Below are 26,981 nucleotides of genomic sequence, written 5' to 3'. Positions count from 1 at the left end.
TCTACAATGAGACTTTCCATCCTGACCTTCATTTGCTTACAAGGTAAGAGGAGCAACTGGGAATGTCTTATTATATATCACTCTGACATAGAGGGACACGACTCGCACACAGCAAGTAGGACGCCCAGAGAGTTCTGTGCATGAGTCGTGTTAGTTATAACTAATGCACAGAACTCTATAGGTGTCCCCGGTAAAGCTTTACAAATTGATGGAGTGACCTGTAAAATCAGCCATTTAATTATCTGTAGAACAAAATATATGTAGATAGACAGAAGAGGCTGTTACAGGCTGAAGCCTGCCGGTTTCTTAAACTGCAAGTGCAAGGTAATGCTGGTGGAAATGAAAGTATGGGTTTAAGCAGGTTCATCTGAAACCACTGGATGCTGTTTTGAATATTTTGCTTGATATTTATTTAATAAAAATTTTGGTTACCACCCCGCCCACGTCACTATATGGGAGGATATTTAACCTCAGTAGTACGGACAGTGCCGATAGACTGACAAAGCATGCTTATGCACGTGAAACAGCTGTTACCAGTTCTTTTGTGGCGTTGAAGTGCAATATCCAGCACTTTTTTTTACTTTGATGGCTCAAATAAAGCATCAAGATTGCCTCGGGTATTTGTATGGTGCATCTTGCCTCTCCTTACTATAGACTAGGGAAATTAATTGGGTTTGAGATCCTATGAGTCCTGTTGGACCCATTGAAATACTTGTGGGTGTGGACGGGATTACATTTGTTGTGTGCAGGAGTGGGCGGTCACACACTATATCCACGGGTCGTGCCAATCAGACAACTACTCCACTACAGAGCAGTCCCCCCTGTACAGCAGCAGCCTGGCTGTGATGATTCTCCCAGTGGTGTAGCGTATGGCAGAGCTCTGGAAAGTATTGATCATCACGATCACATCCTATCACTTCCCACTAGCGCTAAGTGTTGCAGCCTCGCATGAGGAGAGAAAGATGTCTAAGCTGAGCCTAGGTAGAGCTCAAGCAGGAGTGATGAAACAGCACAAGGAGAGCAATGAAATGGCATATGTTTGCAGAGCAGGTGTAATTGGAAACACATGTTAAGGGAAAGGGATAGAGTTGGACACACAAGTTATGGGAGCGGGTAGAATTGGACACACACTTTGTGGGAGCTCGCAGGAGTGGTAAACACATTTTGTAGATTGGGGCAATCATGGTAAGAAATTCAGCGAGAAGGGGTGTAGTGGAATTAAAGCACAAATGTCACCAAGAATATGCTTGTGAAGCTGCACACAGTGCACTAGGGCTTCACAAGCATATTCTTGGCATACCTTTCTCAATAAATTCGGCTGATTTATACTTACAAAAACACAGTTTTATAATTGCTCTGGCAGTCAGGCAACAGTCGGAGAGGCGGAGCCTGGAGTCCGCTCTGCTCCGGGCCGCACCACCTCTCTCTGCTTACATCGCCGAGCTGATTGACGGCGCACGCAGGAGAGTTAAACAGGGCCGCCACAGGCGGGTGAGCCTTGTGTGCTACATAAGCAGAGATAGGTGGTGCGGCCTGTAGCAAAGTAGACTCCAGTATCCGCCTCTCCGACTGTTGCCTGACTGCCTGAGCAATTATAAAACTGTGTGTTTTTGTAAGTATAAATCAGCCGAATTTATTGAGAAAGGTATGCCAAGAATATTCCTATGAAGTCCTAGTGTGCTGTGTGTGCAGCTTCACAAGCATATTCTTGAAAACTGCTATACCTAAGTATGGTGGCATTCCTGTGGATTTTGCATTGCATGTTATGGCTCTGATACACAGTATTCAATAGGTTTATTTCAGGAGAGGCTACATTAAGTTTTGAACTCGACCCGGGTTCTTTGTCAGGGCATAGAATGATTCAAAAAATATACGCGCCAGAATTGAAATACCCGCCGACAAAAAAACTGCCGGGTCATTTGGTCACACACTGTGCAGCGGAAAACATTTAATATATGAAACCATATTTAAAAGCATTAATTCATAATGGTAAACACACTAATAATAATCATTAAAGGAGTCATGTAGTTTCAAAAAACGAATCCCCCATCCGCAGATTGTGGGGGATCCAAACGCTGGGACCCCCTGTGATCTGACACTTATCCCCTATCCTGCCAATAGGGTATACATTTTAAATACTGGAGTACTCCTTTAACACAATTTTTATGGGGGCTCATATTTTTTGTATTATTCTAAGCCCTGATGAAGAACCGGGTCAGGTTCGCAACCTAATGTTGCATTTCACAGAAAAAACCTATTGAGTACCTCATGTTCATCATCTATTTGGGGAAGGTGCCTGGGTTCAATGTCCACTATTGGGATATTTCACATCCTGCATCTCTTTCCTATATCTCTAACCGGTGTTGCCAACAACATCGGCAGGTCGCCAAGGCAGCCACTCTGCACCAGTAGAGACACTCCAGCGAATCTATGGGTATACTAAGGTGCTGTGGCCTCAGCACAAAGAGAAAGTCATCTCACTACCTAGATATGTTCACTGTAAACCATCCTGCCTGATATGTATGTCTCCTGTGGCTCTTGTTGTCTTCTCTGGCTTCTTGATATTCTTTGCCATCCTTCCCTACCTTTACCTACATCTCCCAGCAATTATTACAGCTCTGCAAGCCGGTTAACTCTCTGAGAAAAGCCCTAATCCTCCTGCTTTAAGCAAAGAGAGATTCAGTGTCTGATTGGCTAAGACCACACACACCTTCCAGTTCTCAGCTTTAAAGAGAGAATGATTCATCAGTGAAGGGCAGAAACCACATGGTCTGTGTAGCTCAGGAGGGTGGGGGCTGCTTTCAGAGAGGGATTTGGACAGAGACAGAGTAGATGACTGGGTGATGTCATTCTCCACTTCATGCATGTAAGTGATGACCAAAGGGGAAACTGCTCTATATAGCTAATGAATGATATTTAGACAATTAAATAGGTTGATGAGAGGGAAAGGAGCTTGCTGTCATTCCTGCCAGTCAAAAAGAGTGTTGATTAGTTACACATATCTAGCCTGTAGTGTTAATACAGGTCTGTTGCATTTCATCTTGTTCCGCAAACACCTTCAGTACTCATTGTGCTGTCATCTTTGGCACACAAAAGCGTGTTCCTCTGACATGTATCTGGCCTGTTAACACAGTTTTGTTGAATTTCATATTTTTCTGCAAACACACAATACACTAAATGCCTGTGCATTCCAAACACATTATGCTTCAAAACCGACTGTATTTTTAAAATTTTGGTTTTATTAAACTGGCCTTATATGTACCTTGTTGTAAAATAAACGCAGTTCACAGCATTGCAACTTAAAGTTGACAAGTAAGTTGATGAAAAATCCCACCCAAAAAATAAAGTGATCCTTAAAAAAATATGTCTAGTAAAGGAGTTGTCCATTGTAGAGGGTCTGTTTCCTGATCTCTGTCTTCATCCCCCCCCCCCCCCTCACTGGACAGCACTAGCCACGAGGAGGAGTTGGGTCATGGTAAGCCTTTGAAGCATGCTGCTGAGATGGAGGAAGGGGCTGCAGTGGCCGAGCATAGCACTAGTGGGACTGGTGGTGGTCGCGGTGAGGATTCTGGAAGGCATCATGTTGGATGTGGTGCAGGAGAGCGAGGAGACCATGATGACACATCAGAAGTTCTAACTGAGAGGAGAGGTGGAGATGATGAAGAGGGGTTTAAAGAGGAGGATGTCAACGGGCCTTCTGATCTGAGCAGCTCAGGAGCAAGTGATGGTGACACTGGTGCTGGATCTGAAGGCTTGAGAACAGGGGCACAGTCGGGTGTTGATGTACCTAGCTATTTACGGTATCCTGCCGTGTGGAAATTCTTTACTATGTTACAAGATGCAGGAAAGCAGGCACAGTGCAGTATCTGTATAGAGAAAGTGAGGCTCAGGCAGGGTCAAAATTTAGGAATTAGACCTCTATGCCAGCGCCTCATGTATCACAAAGCCTTGGCAGAAGTATTCCTAGTCCATCAATGCCTGCTCTCTGCTGACTATATACAACTCTACCTCACCACAGTCTGCTGTACGCTGGCTACTACTAGGAACACCAATCCACCATCACCCTACTTCCAGCCAGGCCTACACGCACACATCCCATCATCCACAATAAAATGGATATTTTTTGGCAAGCTTGGAAAAATCCATGCTGTCCTCTTAACTTGCTAGACTAATAACCTCTTGCTACTCCCCAAAAAGGGATAATTTTTGACATGCTGGGATAAAATTTTAACAAGTTTGCTCAACTCTGCTCCCAACTAACAGCCAGGCCTCTTTCGTAGGCAGCACATTTTCGGGATTTGCCTCATCTGTTTTGTGCCCTCCTCCTCCCCGATTCTGTCAGTTATCCATTGGGGAAACCATGTCCTCCAGACAACAGTTTTCTCCCAGTAACCCTGTTGTAGTGTGCTTCAATTCCTACCGGGCCAAGTTGTTAGTGGCACAGTCCCTCCCATACCATCTTGTGAACTCCACAGCCTTCAGACATCTAATGGGGTCTGCACAGCCAAGGTGGCGCGTACCTATTATTTTGCTTTGACAGACATACCATGCATGTTATGGTTGATACGGCAAGTAGTACCTACGGCCATGGGCAATACGTAAACAAAAAAAAAAACCTTTGCTTCATTTCTGTTGTGGGATTTCCCAGCCAGGCCTATGCTTGCCATGCTGGGGCAAAATTTTAATTTGTTGAGTTTTCTTTTGCAACCACCCTGCGGCCAGCCATGGCTGCTGACCAAATTAACATTTTGTGCATTTGCTTTTGCAACCACCCTGCAGCCAGCCAGGGCTGTTGGCCAAAAGGATTACCTAGCCGCCATAGTTTTGCTGAGACAGCCGTACCCTGCATGCCACGGTTGATATGTGGAGTTGCACTTACACCCAGGGGCAATAAATGTCCCAAAAACAGTTTTTCTCCATTCATTGCTGCTACTTCCAACCAGGCCTGGGCCGTCTGGCTGGGGTGAAATTCAACAAATTTATAGCGGTTGCTTTTGCAACCACCCTGAGGCCAGCCAGGGCTGCTGGTCAAAATGAAATTGACTTTTGGCAAGCCTGCTACTTCCAGACCCCATGGACTTCTGGCTCACCAGATTAGACCAATGGTTTAGGAGAGAGTGTTCAGTGCAGCCACGGCGAGCTGTAATAGTTACCATGGGTTACCGCATGTCGCCATAACTGAGCCTTAAAAACCCTTTAAAACTACTTGAATACATTCCTAACATTGTTAGACAGAGGTTTAGAACTGTTAGACAGTGTTGTAAACGTGTTTAGGGTCTTATTTTATTTTCTGGTTTGAGTTGAACCATGCCAAACCGAACTTGCGATTACCAAACTTTTCAAAAATTCACTCAACCCTAATTATAAGTCCTGACCTGTTATGAAATCTTTGCCATTAATCATGTTATTCAATATTAAAAGGAATAATTTACAGTAAAAAATATTCTCTCATTTCTCTGTGTGGTTTATTCCAGGGACTTGTTGGACATCAGAATATTCTTGTGTTAACCAACCAAGAACTGTCCATGTGAAGGAAGGAGATTCAGTCACCATCCCATGTTCATATACCTATCCTGAGAGCTACAGAGGGAAGTCACAGATTACTACACATTGGGGAGAGAGTGATGGACCATTCTGCTATAATATCAGAAAATACATCACAGATAATTCTGGGAATGTTGTAGATGAGTATAAAGAGCGGATCTCTAGAGTAACCCATCCTGATAACCAGACAGAGTCTCTCATAATCCGAGGACTGAAATATACAGATGGAGACACTTTCTGCTGTAGAGCGACTATACATAGAACTGGATCTGTAACATACACCTGGTCTAACTATGGGACGTTTCTTAATTTTGCAGGTAAAAATATATTTTATATAACAGATTATTATATTTTAGAAAATATGGATTATTAATATTAGATTAAAACATGACAAAATAAAAGGAATTTCCGAGAGATAAATATTTTTTTCTATTTTCTATTTATTGATGGACAAAAAAGACTACACTGGTAAACTCCAGTTTATGTATGCTGTGTGATTCTATCTGTGCCCATTGTTTCCTCCATTGGAATAATCTTTTGACCATCACATAAAAAGAATCAGAATTTCCAAAATGTTTGCTCCTCCCTGCCCCAAAAATAAAAGTTGCCAGATGACGCCCAAATGTTCCTTTTGTATGGTCTACCTAAAATTATGGACATGATATGAAAGTTGTAAAAGAAGAAACATCCCGTACCCCCACCACCACCGATGAAGAGAATGAGCAGGTAGAAGCGTGTGGTGGTGCAGTTCACTTCCTAGCTTGTCCCAATTTTTGTCTTGCTGCATTATAAGTCTATGGAACAGCGTCACACGAGTTAGGAAGTGAACAGCTGTGCAGCATACTTGTTCCCTGCTCATTCTCCTGATCATGAGGATCTCAGCACTAAGACACCCACCAATCAAAACTTTGACAGGGCCCATGTAAACAATGAAAGAAAATGAACAAAAATAGGCGCGCCCTCGTGAAGAGGTATGGATCTAGAGCGAGAGTGAGTAAATGTCTCTTACCGAGTGATGTTGCACTGAGAGTGCCTATAGATTCCCAAGAGGGAATCCAGCGGCCTTCTGGTCACCCCGGGTCCAAAGATAGGTCCGGTAAGTCTAAAAGTTTGAAACACACCTTCAATACGGATTAGAAACGAGATCGGTGCAGGGCACTTCTTTCTGTTCAATAACTGTATCCAGACGGTTTAAGGAACGTCAAAAACATTTTATTGAACATAATGTGACGCATTTCGAATTAGGAACAAATTCTTCATCAGGAATGGAAGGAAGCACCCTGCACTGTTCTTGTTTCTAATCCACATTGGAGGTGTTTTTCAAATTTTCTTGTAACAACTTATCTACCTATATACACATTGCTGCATTAGGCACTCAGACTGAATTAGTACCCTCAAAGTTACCTCTTGTTATAACATGGTACCTGAACTTTCAATATTCCTCCAAAAGACAAAGCATGGACAATGGGCAGTCCTGTATTCTAGACAACAATACAGCACCAAAAGGCTTTCCCGCAATGTTTCTTCTTTCTGGGTGGTACATGTAAACTTTTTATGGGGGCAAAGAATATGTTAACTTATAACTGGACATTAAAGGGGTTGTTTACTTAAAGAAAAATGGTCATTCTGTTCACCCACACTAAACCCAATATACCTGGTTATAGTGCGGGTGAACAGGAGACCGATGCGAGGTCTCTGACTAATATACATAGCTTCAGTCTGGTGCCCGGTCCCTCTGAAGATCGGTTTCTATCTGCACTGAATTGCACGCTGGAAGCGGGCCCGCTGGCTAGATTTGAATATTCATGTACGCTGGTCACATGAGCGCTTGTGCCTACTGAGCGCCCACGTGACCAGTAACCATGAATGTTCAAATCCAGCTGGCGGGCCCGCCCCCAGCACGCAATTCAGTGCAGATAGAAGCTGATCTTCACAGGGACTTGGTGCCAGATGGAAGGTAGGTATCCTAGTCAGAGACCCCACATCGGTCTCCTGTTCACCCACACTATAACACGGTGGATTAGGTTTAGTGTGGGTGAACATTAAGAAAAAAAGTACTGTTATTTGTGCTTAATATTTCTGTCAAGTATCAATTTTTATTGGATAATACACTGTTCTCCGACTTCTTGTTCAAAGCCTTCATTGAAGCAAACCTCATAAATGATGCAAAAAAAAAAAAAGTGATGCATCTCACAAATTTTCTCAAGAAAATGGTCAACACCATGCCAGAAACCAGCAAATCCCATCAAATCCAATTATATTATAAGACAATAAGGCCCATCAGGTTTGGGTGGCATCCATCATAAAAATGTAGACAAAAAGTAACATATTCTAATAGTTTAGATTTTACTAGTTTTAACAGCAAAATCACTTATCTTGATTTTTATTTAATTTTTTCATTTGGATTGTTTTATATATATACAGTTTATTGAGCCAAAACCAGAAGTGGATCCAGCAAGAATACAAAGTAATAATCTTTCCTTTTTAAAGAATTTTATCCTACACTAAAACCTAATTTCAACTATATAATAAATTAACAAATATTGGCAAATGAGTAATTTTTCTGAAAATTTTCATACTTTTTTTCTGCTACTGATACAAACTTTTGTTTTTCTTTTTTTTTTTTTGTTTTACTGTTATCTTCATTAGATCAACCTGTCTGGTCAGGACACTTTAGCTGGGAATTCAGCTAACTCTCTCCCACTAGTCCTTATTGACTAGACACTCATAGAAATCAGACAACAACGTCAATATTTCCAATTTCCTTCACACCCAGCACTGGCTTTGCTCAATTGAAAACTTCCACAAAATAGTGGAATAGTGGAAATCTCTTAGCAAACTTTTCAAATGTTCGGTTCTGCCAGTTCGCCAAATTCTGGCAAAACATTCTGGTTCTAACCAAACTACTTCTGTCTGAACCTGTTGTTCACCAATAGCCCAAAAACATGTATAGAACACTAAGAGCCCTAAAAGCCCTGTAAAACACTTTTAGGTCACCTAGGAGTGTGTCTATGGACTTCTGAGCTGTTTTTAAAGGGGTGCTCCGTTGCTTAGACATCTTATCCCCTATCCAAAGGATAGGGGATAAGATGCCTGATCGCGGGGGTCCCGCAGCTATCACGCCCCCTCCCATAGGCTTGCATTGAGGGGTGGAGCGTGATGTCACATGGGGGCGGGGACGTCCCTGTGGTCGCCGGTAATCAGACCCGGAAAAAACACGCTCCGGGGACTGATTTTTAACTGGGGTGCGACGTGCAAGATCCCGGGGGTCCCCAGCGGCGATAAGGGGATAAGATGTCTAAGTGCCGGTGTACCCCTTTAAGGCAAAGTTCATTTAAAGGTTTCATATCCACATTTGTCACTTTTCTGGGCACTAATGGTGTAATCATGGAATATTACATGACATTAGTTTGTTATCAGCAGAATTTTCAGAGATTTACAATATGGGGCCTAATTGGGACAATTGTGGCACAGAAACAAAAAGTAAAGTGGCACAAAAAAACTAAACAAACATAATTGGAGCGAAAAAAGAAAAGCAGGACAAGGGACCTTTTGTAAGTGTTAGGAGAAAAAACATATGGATTGATATTGTGATAACACAAATTACAGACATTTTTGTTTATGTCCCCCAATGTCTTGTTCTAAATGGTCGAAAAATGATTTCTTCTTTGGAGTAGCAACAGGTTTTGTGCCTGGAAAGTGACGAAGCAATGGATTTTATAAGCTATGATTAGTGATTCTCTTTTTGGGGCATAGCAACAAGATTGGCATCCTAGAAAGTGCTCAAAAGTGACACAAAACCCTCTATGCGGCTTTTTCCCAATTAGTGCAAAAAAACTGACACTTAACTTTTAATGAAAATAAATTTTGCACTGACAGAACAAATGCAGAACATGCTGTAGCTTTACTACAATTATTATATATGTGGCTTCTACTCCTTTCTGTGTTGTCACTGCTCACTGTCCCTCACAGAGATCTTCACCCAACACAAGCCAGTTTATCATAAAAGTTTTTTTAATTAAAAAGTAAAAAATTTCATCAGATGCCTTTCAGTAAATTGTTATTCATTTCTTTTGTCAGTTACAAGTTATTTCAGAGAGCATTGTGGGCTTTTCTGTCTTTATCTCTTTAACCGAAGGGTACCAACTATTTTATCCATATTTATATACTGTGGCTTCTGATTCCAGATGGAAATAGAATATCTCAGGTAGATTTGTTGATGGCTGTTCCAGGAGAAGAAATGGTCATCCCCTGTCACTATGCACTGAACACCATTGGTGAAGCGGAACAAGTCACATGGTATAGTGGAGATAATACACGATGTATGGGAAATAAGAATAAGATTTACAGCTGGGACCCCACACACCCAGGAGGTGTATATCCCTATTCACTTGTGAAACCCCCTGAAGATGTCTCTCTGCGTATACACAGTGTTCAGAGAAAGGAATCCTTCCAATATTGTTGCCATGTGACCACCAGTAAGGGACCAATACAAAGCAGATTTGGCACAGAACTGATCATCACAGGTAAATGAATGTTCTGTGTTGTATAACTGAACTAGAGGTTGTAACACCTGGAATACAGAGCACAGTATTAAAGCAAAGATATGGTGTATTGGGCAACAATATCAGGTGCAGAAGGAAAACAAACCCTCAACTGGCCACTAAACATTGGGAGCAGGATTATCTTTATAAGCAATGGCCTCATAACACACAAAGCCCCAAGTCAGGTTGCTTGTGTTTGCACTGTTACGCCGAGCGCTCCGGGTTCCCGCTCCTCCCCGGAGCGCTCGCTTCACTCCCTCCGCTGCAGCGCTCCGGTCACGTCCTCTGACCCGGGGCGCTGCGATCCTGCTGCCAGCCGGGATGCGATTCGCGATGCGGGTAGCGCCCGCTCGCGATGCGCACCCCGGCTCCCCTACCTGACTCGCTCCCCGTCTGTTCTGTCCCGGCGCGCGCGGCCCCGCTCCCTAGGGCGCGCGCGCGCCGGGTCTCTGCGATTTAAAGGGCCACTGCGCCGCTGATTGGCGCAGTGGTTCCAATTAGGGTTTTCACCTGTGCACTTCCCTATATTACCTCACTTCCCTTGCACTCCCTTGCCGGATCTTGTTGCCTTAGTGCCAGTGAAAGCGTTCCTTGTGTGTTCCTTGCCTGTGTTTCCAGACCTTCTGCCGTTGCCCCTGACTACGATCCTTGCTGCCTGCCCCGACCTTCTGCTACGTCCGACCTTGCTTCTGCCTACTCCCTTGTACCGCGCCTATCTTCAGCAGCCAGAGAGGTGAGCCGTTGCTAGTGGATACGACCTGGTCACTACCGCCGCAGCAAGACCATCCCGCTTTGCGGCGGGCTCTGGTGAAAACCAGTAGTGGCTTAGAACCGGTCCACTAGCACGGTCCACGCCAATCCCTCTCTGGCACAGAGGGTCCACTACCTGCCAGCCGGCATCGTGACAGTAGATCCGGCCATGGATCCCGCTGAAGTTCCTCTGCCAGTTGTCGCTGACCTCACCACGGTGGTCGCCCAGCAGTCACAACAGATAGCGCAACAAGGCCAACAGCTGTCTCAACTGACCGTTATGCTACAACAGTTGCTACCACAGCTTCAGCAGTCATCTCCTCCGCCAGCTCCTGCACCTCCTCCGCAGCGAGTGGCCGCTCCTGGGATACGCTTATCCTTGCCGGATAAATTTGATGGGGACTCTAAGTTTTGCCGTGGCTTTCTTTCCCAATGTTCCCTGCATCTGGAGATGATGTCGGACCTGTTTCCCACTGAAAGGTCTAAGGTGGCTTTCGTAGTCAGTCTTCTGTCCGGAAAAGCCCTGTCATGGGCCACACCGCTCTGGGACCGCAATGACCCCGTCACTGCCTCTGTACACTCCTTCTTCTCGGAAATCCGAAGTGTCTTTGAGGAACCTGCCCGAGCCTCTTCTGCTGAGACTGCCCTGTTGAACCTGGTCCAGGGTAATTCTTCCGTTGGCGAGTATGCCGTACAATTCCGTACACTTGCTTCAGAATTGTCCTGGAATAATGAGGCCCTCTGCGCGACCTTCAAAAAAGGCCTATCCAGCAACATTAAAGATGTTCTGGCCGCACGAGAAATTCCTGCTAATCTACATGAACTTATTCACCTAGCCACTCGCATTGACATGCGTTTTTCTGAAAGGCGTCAGGAACTCCGCCAAGATATGGACTCTGTTCGCACGAGGCGTTTCGTCTCCTCGGCTCCTCTCTCCTCTGGTCCCCTGCAATCTGTTCCTGTGCCTCCCGCCGTGGAGGCTATGCAGGTCGACCGGTCTCGCCTGACACCTCAAGAGAGGACACGACGCCGTATGGAGAACCTCTGCCTGTACTGTGCTAGTACCGAACACTTCCTGAGGGATTGTCCTATCCGTCCTCCCCGCCTGGAAAGACGTACGCTGACTCCGCACAAAGGTGAGACAGTCCTTGATGTCTACTCTGCTTCTCCACGTCTTACTGTGCCTGTGCGGATGTCTGCCTCTGCCTTCTCCTTCTCTACAGTGGCCTTCTTGGACTCTGGATCTGCAGGAAATTTTATTTTGGCCTCTCTCGTCAACAGGTTCAACATCCCAGTGACCAGTCTCGCCAGACCCCTCTACATCAATTGTGTAAATAATGAAAGATTGGACTGTACCATACGTTTCCGCACGGAGCCCCTTCTTATGAGCATCGGATCTCATCATGAGAGGATTGAACTTTTGGTCCTCCCCAATTGCACCTCGGAGATTCTCCTTGGACTTCCCTGGCTTCAACTTCATTCCCCAACCCTGGATTGGTCCACTGGGGAGATCAAGAGTTGGGGGTCCTCTTGTTCCAAGAACTGTCTAAAACCGGTTCCCAGTAACCCTTGCCGTAACTCTGTGGTTCCTCCAGTAACCGGTCTCCCTAAGGCCTATATGGACTTCGCGGATGTTTTCTGCAAAAAACAAGCTGAGACTCTACCTCCTCACAGGCCTTATGATTGCCCTATCGACCTCCTCCCGGGTACTACTCCACCCCGGGGCAGAATTTATCCTCTCTCTGCCCCAGAGACTCTTGCCATGTCCGAATACGTCCAGGAGAATCTAAAAAAGGGCTTTATCCGTAAATCCTCCTCTCCTGCCGGAGCCGGATTTTTCTTTGTGTCCAAAAAAGATGGCTCCCTACGTCCTTGCATTGACTACCGCGGTCTTAATAAAATCACGGTTAAGAACCGCTACCCCTTACCCCTCATCTCTGAACTCTTTGATCGCCTCCAAGGTGCCCACATCTTCACTAAATTGGACTTAAGAGGCGCCTATAACCTCATCCGCATCAGAGAGGGGGACGAGTGGAAAACGGCATTTAACACCAGAGATGGACACTTTGAGTATCTGGTCATGCCCTTTGGACTGTGCAATGCCCCTGCCGTCTTCCAAGACTTTGTCAATGAAATTTTTCGTGATCTGTTATACTCCTGTGTTGTGGTATATCTGGACGATATCCTAATTTTTTCTGCCAATCTAGAAGAACACCGCCAGCATGTCCGTATGGTTCTTCAGAGACTTCGTGACAACCAACTCTATGCCAAAATTGAGAAATGTCTGTTTGAATGCCAATCTCTTCCTTTTCTAGGATATTTGGTCTCTGGCCAGGGACTACAGATGGATCCAGACAAACTCTCTGCCGTCTTAAATTGGCCACGCCCCTCCGGACTCCGTGCTATCCAACGCTTTTTGGGGTTCGCCAATTATTACAGGCAATTTATTCCACATTTTTCTACCATTGTGGCTCCTATCGTGGCTTTAACCAAGAAAAATGCTGATCCCAAGTCCTGGCCTCCTCAAGCAGAAGACTCCTTTAAACGACTCAAGTCTGCCTTTTCTTCGGCTCCCGTGCTCTCCAGACCTGACCCTTCCAAACCCTTCCTATTGGAGGTTGATGCCTCCTCAGTAGGAGCTGGAGCTGTTCTTCTACAAAAAAATCCTTCCGGGCATGCTGTCACTTGTGGTTTTTTCTCTAGGACCTTCTCTCCAGCGGAGAGGAACTACTCCATCGGGGATCGAGAGCTTCTAGCCATTAAATTAGCACTTGAGGAATGGAGGCATCTGCTGGAGGGATCAAGATTTCCTGTTATTATCTACACCGACCACAAGAACCTCTCCTACCTCCAGTCGGCCCAACGGCTGAATCCTCGCCAGGCCCGGTGGTCTCTGTTCTTTGCCCGATTTAATTTTGAGATTCACTTTCGTCCTGCCGATAAGAACATTAGGGCCGATGCTCTCTCTCGTTCCTCGGATGCCTCAGAAGTTGATCTCCCTCCGCAACACATCATTCCACCTGACTGCCTGATCTCCACTTCTCCTGCCTCCATCAGGCAGACTCCTCCAGGAAAGACCTTTGTTTCTCCACGCCAACGCCTCGGAATCCTCAAATGGGGTCACTCCTCCCATCTCGCAGGTCATGCGGGCATCAAGAAATCTGTGCAACTCATCTCCCGCTTCTATTGGTGGCCGACTCTGGAGACGGATGTTGGGGACTTTGTGCGAGCCTGCACTATCTGTGCCCGGGATAAGACTCCTCGCCAGAAGCCCGCTGGTTTTCTTCATCCTCTGCCTGTCCCCGAACAGCCTTGGTCTCTGATTGGTATGGATTTTATTACTGATTTACCCCCTTCCCGTGGCAACACCGTTATTTGGGTGGTCGTTGATCGATTCTCCAAAATGGCACATTTCATCCCTCTTCCTGGTCTTCCTTCTGCGCCTCAGTTGGCTAAACAATTTTTTGTACACATTTTTCGTCTTCACGGGTTGCCTACGCAGATTGTCTCGGATAGAGGGGTCCAATTCGTGTCTAAATTCTGGAGGGCTCTCTGTAAACAACTCAAGATTAAATTAAATTTTTCCTCTGCATATCATCCCCAGTCCAATGGACAAGTAGAAAGAATTAACCAGATCCTGGGTGATTATTTGCGACATTTTGTTTCCTCCCGCCAGGATGACTGGGCAGATCTCCTTCCATGGGCCGAATTTTCGTATAACTTCAGGGTCTCTGAATCTTCCTCCAAATCCCCATTTTTCGTGGTGTACGGCCGTCACCCTCTTCCCCCCCTCCCTACCCCCTTGCCCTCTGGTCTGCCCGCTGTGGATGAAATTTCTCGTGACCTTTCCATTATATGGAGAGAGACCCAAAATTCTCTCTTACAGGCTTCTTCACGCATGAAGAGGTTCGCGGATAAGAAAAGAAGAGCTCCCCCCGTTTTTTCCCCTGGAGACAAGGTATGGCTCTCCGCTAAATATGTCCGCTTCCGTGTCCCTAGCTACAAGTTGGGACCACGCTATCTTGGTCCTTTCAAAATTTTGTGTCAAATTAATCCTGTCTCTTATAAACTTCTTCTTCCTCCTTCTCTTCGTATCCCTAATGCCTTTCACGTCTCTCTTCTCAAACCACTCATCCTCAACCGTTTTTCTCCCAAATCTGTTCCTCCCACTCCTGTTTCCGGCTCCTCGGACGTCTTCTCGGTCAAGGAAATTTTGGCTGCCAAAAAGGTCAGAGGGAAAAATTTTTTTTTAGTAGACTGGGAGGGTTGTGGTCCTGAAGAGAGATCCTGGGAACCTGAGGACAACATCCTTGACAAAAGTCTGCTCCTCAGGTTCTCAGGCTCCAAGAAGAGGGGGAGACCCAAGGGGGGGGGTACTGTTACGCCGAGCGCTCCGGGTTCCCGCTCCTCCCCGGAGCGCTCGCTTCACTCCCTCCGCTGCAGCGCTCCGGTCACGTCCTCTGACCCGGGGCGCTGCGATCCTGCTGCCAGCCGGGATGCGATTCGCGATGCGGGTAGCGCCCGCTCGCGATGCGCACCCCGGCTCCCCTACCTGACTCGCTCCCCGTCTGTTCTGTCCCGGCGCGCGCGGCCCCGCTCCCTAGGGCGCGCGCGCGCCGGGTCTCTGCGATTTAAAGGGCCACTGCGCCGCTGATTGGCGCAGTGGTTCCAATTAGGGTTTTCACCTGTGCACTTCCCTATATTACCTCACTTCCCTTGCACTCCCTTGCCGGATCTTGTTGCCTTAGTGCCAGTGAAAGCGTTCCTTGTGTGTTCCTTGCCTGTGTTTCCAGACCTTCTGCCGTTGCCCCTGACTACGATCCTTGCTGCCTGCCCCGACCTTCTGCTACGTCCGACCTTGCTTCTGCCTACTCCCTTGTACCGCGCCTATCTTCAGCAGCCAGAGAGGTGAGCCGTTGCTAGTGGATACGACCTGGTCACTACCGCCGCAGCAAGACCATCCCGCTTTGCGGCGGGCTCTGGTGAAAACCAGTAGTGGCTTAGAACCGGTCCACTAGCACGGTCCACGCCAATCCCTCTCTGGCACAGAGGGTCCACTACCTGCCAGCCGGCATCGTGACATGCACTTTACTGGCGGTGGTTTCCAAGTGGTGGTAGCTTTACCTCCTGACCTTTAACAATGCTCCTTTAGGGTACGTTCACACGCGCAGATTTTTTAGCGGGCTTTTCGCTGCGTATTTGAAGGTGGGCGGGCTCTTCTCGGCTGTCCGCAGCAGATTTTCCGCGATGGAATGTCCACTGCGGAAAACCCGCCGCAAGCCCCATTGAAGTCAGTAGGGACTGTGGCAGATTTTCCGCAGCGTAAATTCCGCCGCAGAAAATCTGCTACGGAAAGCCGAGAAGAGCCCGCCCACTTTCAAATACGCATTGGAAAACCCGCTAAAAAAATCTGTGCATGTGAACGTACCCTTAGTATTTAGTAGATTTAGTGAAGATGCTCAGTTTCCTTGTTACAGCCTAGAGCAGGCCCGGCTCCCTTGGGACCCCCCGCATGGTGAGACAGACTAGATCTCCCTGGTGAGTTAGCACACTGCCCAAAGTACTTACTAGAGTGAACTTTGCATTTGGGACTGAGCTTTGTTATAAGACAAGAGGCTAAAATAATAAGGCTTGTCATAAACAGTATGGATACTTCAGCCTAGAGCATCCATAACTATCATTATAGTAATTTTTAGCTCTTATTGTCACCCCAAAGATATGGCCCCTGGAGGGGCTGGTATGACCTCAATATAGGGCTGATATTACTTCTATATGGGGCTGAATGTACTTCTGTAGGGGATTATTTCATTTTTCCCTGGAGTTACACAGCCACCTACCTACTCTATAGAATTCTTGTGGCCCCTCTTTTATGGTTGGCCTGATTTAGAGGTGGACATGATAAAGTAATAGTTTTGTTCTATAAAAAAATATAATATGTGCAGAACATGTAATGATTTGTCTTTTAATCGTTTTATTAAATGTATTTCAAATGAGAACATTTTTATTGTATCTTCCTAGGTCCTCCATTCTCCTCCTCACCCTTCAATGTTACCCAGCCACATACCATCACAGGACATAGAGGAGAGTCTGTGGCACTAAACTGCTCCTACACATCCTATATGGAGAGGGATGTCCTGGGGGTCACTATTTACTGGAGATTGGGCAACCTAAGCGGACCTTATGTCTACCACCCCTACAAAGAGATGGTTCATCCCGATTATAGAGGAAGAACGGGAATACGAGGAGCAGCAGATCTCCACATACAGGGGGTGAAGATGTCAGATGACTCCATGTATTACTGCTTTGTGATCATCAGATTGTGTAATGGTAACTTTCCAATTGACCATCAAAAACTAATCCAGTATGGAGAAGGGACCCGGATCATTGTGACAGGTAACCAAAGGAAACTTTGAAGAATACATACAGTAAGTCATTGGAACATACAGTACAATGGGGAAGATTTATGAAAACCTGTGCAGAGGAAAAATGGTGCAGTTGCCCATAGCAACCAATTGGTTAACTTGTTTTATATTTTAAAAGGCCTCTGAAAAATGAAAGAAGCAAACTGAATGGTTGCTATGGGCAACTGCATCACTTTTCCTCTGCACAGGAATTGATAAATCCCCCAGAATGACTTAGGGATGAACATATCTATAAAGGGCAAGGACTTCATAGATAGATGTACCACTAACTTGGATAACTGTTTATTCAACGAATCTTCATCTCTTAACACAGCCCCCCCCCCCCCCCCAACATCTTCACCATCTGGCTTCTAGAAATCCCCACCATCATCATGAGCAACATTAGCATCCCCATCAACACATCCCAGACAGCCACTTCCAAACTTCTATGGCTAACCTCCTCCATTCTTATGGTATGTCCATACTTGTTACATTAATATTGTGTGCCTACCCTAGTCTACTGGGTTCTGTATATAATCCAGTGATTACATACATGACAGACCAAGTGATCATCGGGTTGCCATAAGGCTATTATCTTTTAAAAAATAATATACATAACTACACAGCGCTTTTCAATGTAGTAGATGCCCTATTTGCTGCCATGAGAAAAATAAATGGTTCCCTATTTACCATATAAAAGGTTGAAATGTGTATAAATAATGTATTCAAAGCACAAAAAATAGGGACTTTGAGAAGTTATGTATAGAATACAACGTACTATGAAGATGTGATGTTCCGACTAGTGTTCAGAGTTTCAAACTTGAGAATCTCATCCAATAAGGCTCTGTACCGATATGCCCCTTTTCATACTGATCTCCAGATGATGTGGATGTAGCGATGCCCTTGCAGATAATGCTTGATAGTCCGAGTTTGGGAGACAGCCCCGGGCCGGCAGTGTCTTGACCTAAACCTTTTCCACTGAAGTCCGTGTGTTTGCTTTGAGTGACGTCACTACTGTGAACCTGAAGGATCAGAAAGGTTTCCAACACGTTTCAATTGCCTCCTTCATCAGGGATATCGCTATCTGTTCCTCCTATCCTTTTAAAGGCTTCAGATGGGATCTTTTTTTATCATGCTACCTGCATTAGTGAGAACACGCTAGCTTGTTTATTTATGTATATTTTCTGTATATTCACTGGTTGGATGTTGCTATCTATTCTTTTAGGATAAACAAGAATGTTTCTATTGTTGAAATAAGTTTTCACTGAAAAAAAGCAAAAACCTCAAAGTCAATGTTAAAGAGGTACCCCGGTGGAAAACATTTGTTTTTGTTTTTTATCAATTGGTGCCAGAAAGTTAAATAGATTTGTTAATAACTTCTATAAAAAATAATCTTTATCCTTCCAGTACTTTTTAGCAGCTATATTGTCACGACTCGGCTGGCTGGAGGTGGATCCTCTGTGCCAGAGAGGGATTGGCGTGGACCGTGCTGGTGGACCGGTTCTAAGTTGCTACTGATATTCACCAGAGCCCGCCGCAAAGCGGGATGGTCTTGCAGCGGCGGTAGCAACCAGGTCGTATCCACCAGCAACGGCTCAACCTCTCTGACTGCTGAAGATAGGCGCGGTACAAGGGAGAAGACAAGAGCAAGGTCGGACGTAGCAGAAGGTCAGGGCAGGCAGCAAGGATCGTAGTCAGGGGCAACGGCAGGAGGTCTGGAACACAGGCTAGGAACAAACAAGGGAACGCTTTCACTGGCACAATGGCAACAAGATCCGGCGAGGGAGTGCAGGGGAAGTGAGGTATAAGTAGGGAGTGCACAGGTGAGAATACTGATTAGGCCTGCTGCGCCAATCAGTGGCGCAGCGGCCCTTTAAATGGCAGAGACCCGGCGCGCGCGTGCCCTAAGGAGCGGGGCCGCGCGCGCCGGGACAACACAGACGGGGAACGGGTCAGGTACGGGAGCCGGGATGCGCATCGCGAGCGGGCGCGTCCCGCATCGCGAATCGCATCCCGGCTGGGAGTAATATCGCAGCGCACCCGGTCAGCAGGTCTGACCGGGGCGCTGCGAATGAGAGAACGCTGCGAGCGCTCCGGGGAGGAGCGGGGACCCGGAGCGCTCGGCGTAACAGTACCCCCCCCCCTGGGTCTCCCCCTCTTTTTGGAGCCTGAGAACCTGAGGATAAGACTTTTGTCCAGGATGTTGTCCTCAGGTTCCCAGGATCTCTCCTCAGGGCCGCAATTCTCCCAGTCGACCAAGAAGAATCTTTTACCTCTGACCGTTTTGGATGCTAGAATTTCCTTCACAGAAAAGACGTCAGAAGATCCGGAAACTGGAGTGGGAGAAACAACTTTGGGAGAGAAGCGGTTAAGGATGAGTGGTTTAAGGAGAGAGACATGGAAGGCATTGGGAATACGGAGAGAAGGAGGAAGAAGGAGTTTGTAAGAGACAGGGTTGATCTGGCACTTGATTTTGAAAGGACCAAGATAGCGTGGTCCCAGTTTGTAACTGGGGACACGAAAGCGGACATATTTAGCGGAGAGCCATACCTTGTCTCCGGGAGCAAAAATGGGGGGAGTTCTTCTTTTTTTATCAGCAAATCTTTTCATCCGGGATGAAGCCTGTAAAAGAGAATTTTGGGTCTCTTTCCATATGGTGGAAAGATCACGAGTCACTTCATCCACAGCGGGCAAACCAGAGGGCAAGGGAGTAGGGAGGGGGGGAAGAGGGTGACGGCCGTGCACCACGAAAAATGGGGACTTGGCAGAAGATTCGGAGACTCTGAAGTTGTATGAGAATTCGGCCCATGGTAGAAGATCTGCCCAGTCATCCTGGCGGGAGGAAACAAAATGCCGTAAATAGTCACCCAGGACCTGATTAACTCTTTCTACTTGCCCATTGGTTTGGGGATGATAAGAAGAAGAGGAGTTTAATTTGATCTTGAGCTGTTTACAGAGGGCCCTCCAGAATTTAGACACGAATTGGACGCCTCTATCTGAGACGATATGCGTGGGCAAACCGTGAAGGCGAAAAATGTGTACAAAAAATTGCTTTGCCAACTGAGGCGCTGAAGGAAGACCAGGAAGAGGAATAAAATGTGCCATCTTGGAAAATCGATCAACGACCACCCAAACAACTGTGTTGCCACGGGATGAGGGCAAGTCCGTAATAAAGTCCATACCCATCTGTGACCAAGGCTGTTCAGGAACAGGCAGAGGATGAAGGAGACCAGCAGGCTTCTGGCGAGGAGTCTTATCCCGGGCACAGACAGTACAGGCCCGCACGAAATCAATAACATCAGTCTCCAGAGTCGGCCACCAATAAAATCGAGAGATGAGTTGCAAGGATTTTTTGATGCCCACATGGCCTGCGAGGTGGGAGGAGTGTCCCCATTTGAGAATCCCGAGACGCTGGCGTGGAGAAACGAAGGTCTTCCCTGGAGGAGTTTGCCTGATGGAAGCTGGAGAAGTGGAGATCAGACAGTCCGGAGGAATGATGTGTTGCGGAGAGACCTCTACTTCAGAGGCATCAGAAGAACGAGAGAGGGCATCGGCCCTAATGTTCTTGTCAGCAGGGCGAAAATGGATTTGAAAGTTAAAACGGGCAAAGAACAACGACCACCTAGCCTGGCGAGGGTTCAGTCGTTGGGCAGACTGGAGGTAGGAGAGATTCTTGTGATCAGTGTATATGATAACTGGAAATTTTGATCCCTCCAGCAGGTGCCTCCATTCCTCAAGCGCCAATTTAATGGCCAGTAGTTCTCGATCCCCGATGGAATAGTTTCTCTCCGCCGGGGAGAAGGTCCTAGAAAAAAAAACACAAGTCACAGCATGCCCGGAAGAATTTTTTTGTAGAAGGACAGCTCCAGCTCCCACTGAGGAGGCATCTACCTCCAATAGGAAGGGTTTAGATGGGTCAGGTCTGGAGAGCACGGGAGCGGAAGAAAAGGCAGACTTGAGATGTTTAAATGCGTCTTCCGCTTGGGGGGACCAGGACTTGGGATTGGCATTTTTCTTGGTTAAAGCCACGATATGAGCCACAATAGTGGAAAAGTGTGGAATAAACTGTCTGTAATAATTGGCGAACCCCAAAAAACGTTGGATAGCACGGAGTCCGGAGGGGCGTGGCCAATCTAAGATGGCAGAGAGTTTATCTGGGTCCATTTGTAGTAACTGGCCAGAGACCAAGTATCCTAGGAAAGGAAGAGATTGACATTCAAAGAGACATTTCTCCATTTTGGCATAAAGTTGATTGTCACGAAGTCTCTGAAGAACCATGCGGACATGCTGGCGGTGTTCTTCTAAGTTGGCAGAAAAAATCAGAATATCGTCCAGATAAACCAGAACACAGGAATATAGGAGATCACGAAAAATTTCATTAACAAAGTCTTGGAAGACGGCAGGGGCGTTGCATAGGCCAAAGGGCATGACCAGATACTCAAAGTGTCCATCTCTGGTGTTAAATGCGGTCTTCCATTCGTCCCCCTCCCTGATGCGGATGAGATTATAAGCACCTCTGAAGTCCAGTTTGGTAAAGATGTGGGCACCTTGTAAGCGATCAAAGAGTTCCGAGATAAGAGGTAAGGGGTAGCGTTTTTTTACCGTGATTTTATTAAGTCCGCGGTAATCAATACAAGGACGTAGGGAGCCATCTTTTTTGGACACAAAAAAAACTCCAGCTCCGGCAGGAGACGAGGACTTGCGGATAAACCCCTTTTTTAAATTCTCCTGGATGTACTCCGACATGGCAAGAGTCTCTGGAGCAGACAGAGGATAGATTCTGCCCCGGGGTGGGGTAGTACCCGGGAGGAGGTCAATAGGACAGTCATAAGGCCTGTGAGGAGGCAAGGTCTCAGCTTGCTTTTTGCAAAAAACGTCAGAATAGTCCATATAAGCCTTAGGAAGACCGGATACAGGGGGAACCACAGGGTCACGGCAAGGAGTACTGGGCACCGATTTAAGACAGTCCTTGTGACAAGAAGTACCCCAGTTCTTGATTTCTCCTGTGGACCAATCAAGGGTTGGGGAATGGCGTTGAAGCCACGGTAATCCAAGAAGAATTTCAGAAGTGCAGTTGGAGAGGACCAAAAATTCAATTTTTTCGTGATGAGGTCCGATGCACATTAGGATAGGTTCCGTGCGGTAACGCACGGCACAGTCCAATCTTTCATTGTTAACAGAATTGATGTAGAGGGGTCTGGTGAGACTGGTCACCGGGATGTTGAACCTGTTGATGAGAGAGGCCAAAATAAAATTTCCTGCAGATCCGGAATCCAAGAAGGCCGTAGCTGAGAAGGAGAAGGTAGAGGAAGATATCCGCACAGGCACAGTAAGGCGTGGAGAAGCAGAGTAGACATCAAGAACTGTCTCATCTTTGTGCGGAGTCAGCATACGTCTTTCCAGGCGGGGAGGACGGATAGGACAATCTTTCAAGAAGTGTTCGGTACCGGCACAGTACAGGCATAGGTTCTCCATGCGGCGTCGTGTCCTCACTTGAGGTGTCAAGCGAGACCGGTCAACTTGCATAGCCTCCACGGCGGGAGGCACAGGAACGGATTGCAGAGGACCAGAGGAGAGAGGAGCCGGGGAGAGAAACCGCCTCGTGCGAACAAAGTCCATATCCTGGCGGAGCTCCTGACGCCTTTCGGAAAAACGCATGTCAATGCGGGTGGCAAGATTAATAAGTTCATGCAGGTTAGCAGGAATTTCTCGTGCGGCCAGCACATCTTTAATGTTGCTGGATAGGCCTTTTTTAAATGTCGCGCAGAGGGCCTCATTATTCCAGGATAATTCGGAGGCAAGAGTACGGAATTGGATGGCGTACTCGCCAACAGAAGAATTACCCTGGACCAGGTTCAGCAGGGCAGTCTCAGCAGAAGAGGCTCGGGCAGGTTCCTCAAAGACACTTCGGATCTCCGTGAAGAAGGAGTGTACAGAGGCAGTGACGGGGTCATTGCGGTCCCAGAGCGGTGTGGCCCATGACAGAGCTTTCCCAGACAGAAGGCTGACTACGAAAGCCACCTTAGACCTTTCAGTTGGAAACTGGTCCGACATCATCTCCAAGTGCAGGGAACATTGCGAAAGAAAGCCACGGCAAAACTTAGAGTCCCCATCAAATTTATCCGGCAAGGATAATCGTAAGCCGGAAGCGGCCACTCGCTGCGGAGGAGGTGCAGGAGCTGGCGGAGGAGATTGTTGCTGGAGCTGTGGTAATAGCTGCTGTAGCATCACGGTCAGTTGAGACAGCTGGTGACCTTGTTGCGCTATCTGTTGCGACTGCTGGGCGACCACCGTGGTGAGGTCGGCGACAACTGGCAGTGGGACTTCAGCGGGATCCATGGCCGGATCTACTGTCACGACTCGGCTGGCTGGAGGTGGATCCTCTGTGACAGAGAGGGATTGGCGTGGACCATGCTGGTGGACCGGTTCTAAGTTGCTACTGGTATTCACCAGAGCCCGCCGCAAAGCGGGATGGTCTTGCAGCGGCGGTAGCAACCAGGTCGTATCCACCAGCAACGGCTCAACCTCTCTGACTGCTGAAGATAGGCGCGGTACAAGGGAGAAGACAAGAGCAAGGTCGGACGTAGCAGAAGGTCAGGGCAGGCAGCAAGGATCGTAGTCAGGGGCAACGGCAGGAGGTCTGGAACACAGGCTAGGAACACACAAGGGAACGCTTTCACTGGCACAATGGCAACAAGATCCGGCGAGGGAGTGCAGGGGAAGTGAGGTATAAGTAGGGAGTGCACAGGTGAGAATACTGATTAGGCCTGCTGCGCCAATCAGTGGCGCAGCGGCCCTTTAAATGGCAGAGACCTGGCGCGCGTGCGCCCTAAGGAGCGGGGCCGCGCGCTTCGGGACAACACAGACGGGGAACGGGTCAGGTACGGGAGCCGGGATGCGCATCGCGAGCGGGCGCGTCCCGCATCGCGAATCGCATCCCGGCTGGGAGTAATATCGCAGCGCACCCAGTCAGCAGGTCTGACCGGGGCGCTGCGAATGAGAGAACGCTGCGAGCGCTCCGGGGAGGAGCGGGGACCCGGAGCGCTCGGCGTAACATATATGCTACAGAGGAAATTCTTTTCTTTTTGAATTTCTTTTTTGTCTTGTCCACAGTGCTCTCTGCTGACACCTGATGCCCGTATCAGGAACTGTCCAGAGCCGGAGAAAATCCTCATAGCAAACTTATGCTGCTCTGGACAGTTCCTGACACAGACAGAGGTGTCAGCAGAGAGCACTGTGGACAAGACAAAAAAGAAATTAAAAAAGTAAAGCATTTCCTCTGTAGCATACAGCTGCTAATAAGTACTGGAAGGATAAAGTATTTTTTAAAAGAAGTAATTTACAAATCTGTCTTTCTGTCACCAGTTCATAAAAAAAAAAAGTTTTCCACCGGAGTACCCCTTTAAATCCATGTTGAGCAAGGGAATTTAGTTGGAATATCGATTTTCCTTCCACCTTTGACATTTGGTCAATGTAGTTTCCTCCCCTCCAGTGGGGAATAACTTTTTCTATTCCAAATTTTTTTTTATAGATATTAATAAAAATTACTAATAATTAATTATTAGTTTATTTTCAAAAAATGCCCCAACATCGTTAATAAGATAGCACCTACTGTAAAAAATCCAAACGTAAAAGAGAAAAAGAAAGATAGTAAAAATCAATATCTAACCACTCAAATTCGAGGGACATCCCCTATCAAAGCATTGTAAAGAAAAACATCAGTCATCAGCCTCAGGATTAACATTTTTTGAAATAAAAAAAGTCATTCCCCACTAGAGGGGAAGAAGCTACATTAACCAAAGGTTGAAGGTGGAAGAAAAATGGATATTCCAACTAAATTCCTTTGCTCCACATGGATTGAACATTGACTTTGAGCTTTTTGCATTTTTCAGTGAAAACTCATTTCAACAATAGAAACATTCTTGTTTATCCTAAAAGAATAGATAGCAACATCCGACCAGTGAATATACAGAAAATATACATAAATAAACAAACTAGCGTGTTCTCACTAATGCAGGTAGCATGAGAAAAAACATCCCATCTGGAGCCTTTAAAAGCATAGGAGGAACAGATAGCGATATCCCTGATGAAGGAGGCCGTATTTGTCTTTGAAACGCGTTGGAGGCCTTTCTGACCCTTCAGGTTCACAGTAGTGATGTCACTCGAAACAAACACACGGAATTCAGCGGGAAAGGTTTAGGTTGAGACGCCGCCGGCCAGGGTTGTCTCCCAAACCTCCCCAGACTCGGACTATCAAGCATTACCTGCAAGGACATCACTATATCCACATCATCTGGAGGACAGTATGAAAAGGGGCATATCGGTGCAGAGCCTTATTGGGGGGGAGATTCTCAAGAATGAAATTCTGAATACAACACAGAACATCACATCTTCTACATTGTGTTATATACATCACTTCTCAAAGTCCCTATTTTTGCTCTTTGAATACAATATTTACACTATTATCTATTTAACTCATAACTATCTATCTTTCTATATATCTCATATCTATCTATCCATCTCTCTATCTATCTCATATCTATCTATCCATCTCTCTATCTATCTCATATTTATCTCATATCTATCTATCCATCTCTCTATCTATCTATCTATCTATCTATCTATCTATCTATCTATCTATCTCATATCTATCTATCTATCTCATATCTATCTATCTATCTCATATTTATCTTATATCTATCTATCTATCTATCTATCTATCTCATATCTATCTATCTATCTATCTCATATCTATCTATCTATCTATCTCATATCTATCTATCCATCTCATATCTATCTCATATCTATCTATCTATCCATCTCATATCTATATCATATCTATATATCTCATATCTATCTATATATCTATGTAGGTTTTTCTCTCAATCCCTTAATTTTTGTCTCTTGTCTTTCTATATCTTACAGATCTCGTCCAGACAGGATCTCATCTTCGTACTACAGTCATTTTTGCCTCTTACGTTGGATGTAAATTCTTCATCTCACTTGTACTTTTCTCTTTAGCTTTTCTCTGTTATAGAGATGTATGATACAAAACCTGAACATACTGAACCCCATATATGTCAGATTATGTGTTATATACAGTAATATCTATTAGACATGCTTCTTTCATGGTAGCCGCATGGTCAGACACGGCATCACATGAAACATATAAACCAAATCGTACAGTACAAAAAAAAGTACTAATACCCACTGGGAAAATTCCATACAAGAAGTAACGCTTCCCTATATAATATCAAACAATGATAACGTGTGAGTATAGGTGAGGGAGTCCAGCACTCACTATTAGTGTTGAGCGGCATAGGCCATATTCGAATTCGCGAATATTCGCGAATATATGGATGAATATTCGTCATATTCGCGAATATTCGCATATTCGTAATGTTCTCGTTTTATTTTCGCATATGTTAATTTTCGCATGTGCGAAAATTAACATATGCGAAAATTTACGCATACAAAAATTAACACGAACTAAAATTCGCATATGCGAATATTATCATATGCAAATTTTCGCATATGCGAATATTTGCACGCCAGTCTCACACAGTAGTATTACAGCTTTCTTACACCACATAAGCTGGAAGCAGAGAGGGATGATCACTGTGATGTGTACTGTGAAAAAAAAAAAATAAAAATAAAAATAAAATACGAATATTCGTCATTACGAATATATAGCGCTATATTCGCGAATATTCGCGAATTCGCGAATATGCGATATTCGCGA

The 26,981-nt window shown here is 46.0% G+C and overlaps 1 protein-coding gene across 1 annotated transcript; it reads left to right on the top strand.

Moving 5' to 3' along the window:
* On the top strand, positions 1-26,531 carry LOC130367590 (uncharacterized). Its single transcript, XM_056570100.1, has 5 exons — positions 1-43; positions 5,475-5,861; positions 9,732-10,070; positions 16,857-17,231; positions 26,165-26,531. Exons 1-5 carry the CDS (start codon positions 7-9, stop codon positions 26,284-26,286), a joined length of 1,260 nt encoding a protein of 419 aa, XP_056426075.1. The 5' UTR covers positions 1-6; the 3' UTR covers positions 26,287-26,531.
* The last annotated feature ends 450 nt before the right edge of the window (positions 26,532-26,981 follow it).

The sequence above is a fragment of the Hyla sarda genome, chromosome 4 (genome assembly GCF_029499605.1).
Source record: "Hyla sarda isolate aHylSar1 chromosome 4, aHylSar1.hap1, whole genome shotgun sequence".
In the NCBI taxonomy this organism is placed as follows: domain Eukaryota; kingdom Metazoa; phylum Chordata; class Amphibia; order Anura; family Hylidae; genus Hyla; species Hyla sarda.
This window is presented reverse-complemented; position numbering and strand designations above follow the sequence as displayed.

Coding starts and splice junctions, on each gene's coding strand:
- LOC130367590 (XM_056570100.1), top strand. CDS start 7: ATGAGACTTTCCATCCTGACCTTCATTTGCTTACAAG. Junction 44..5,474: donor GACCTTCATTTGCTTACAAG/GTAAGAGGAGCA, acceptor GGTTTATTCCAG/GGACTTGTTGGACATCAGAA. Junction 5,862..9,731: donor GACGTTTCTTAATTTTGCAG/GTAAAAATATAT, acceptor TTCTGATTCCAG/ATGGAAATAGAATATCTCAG.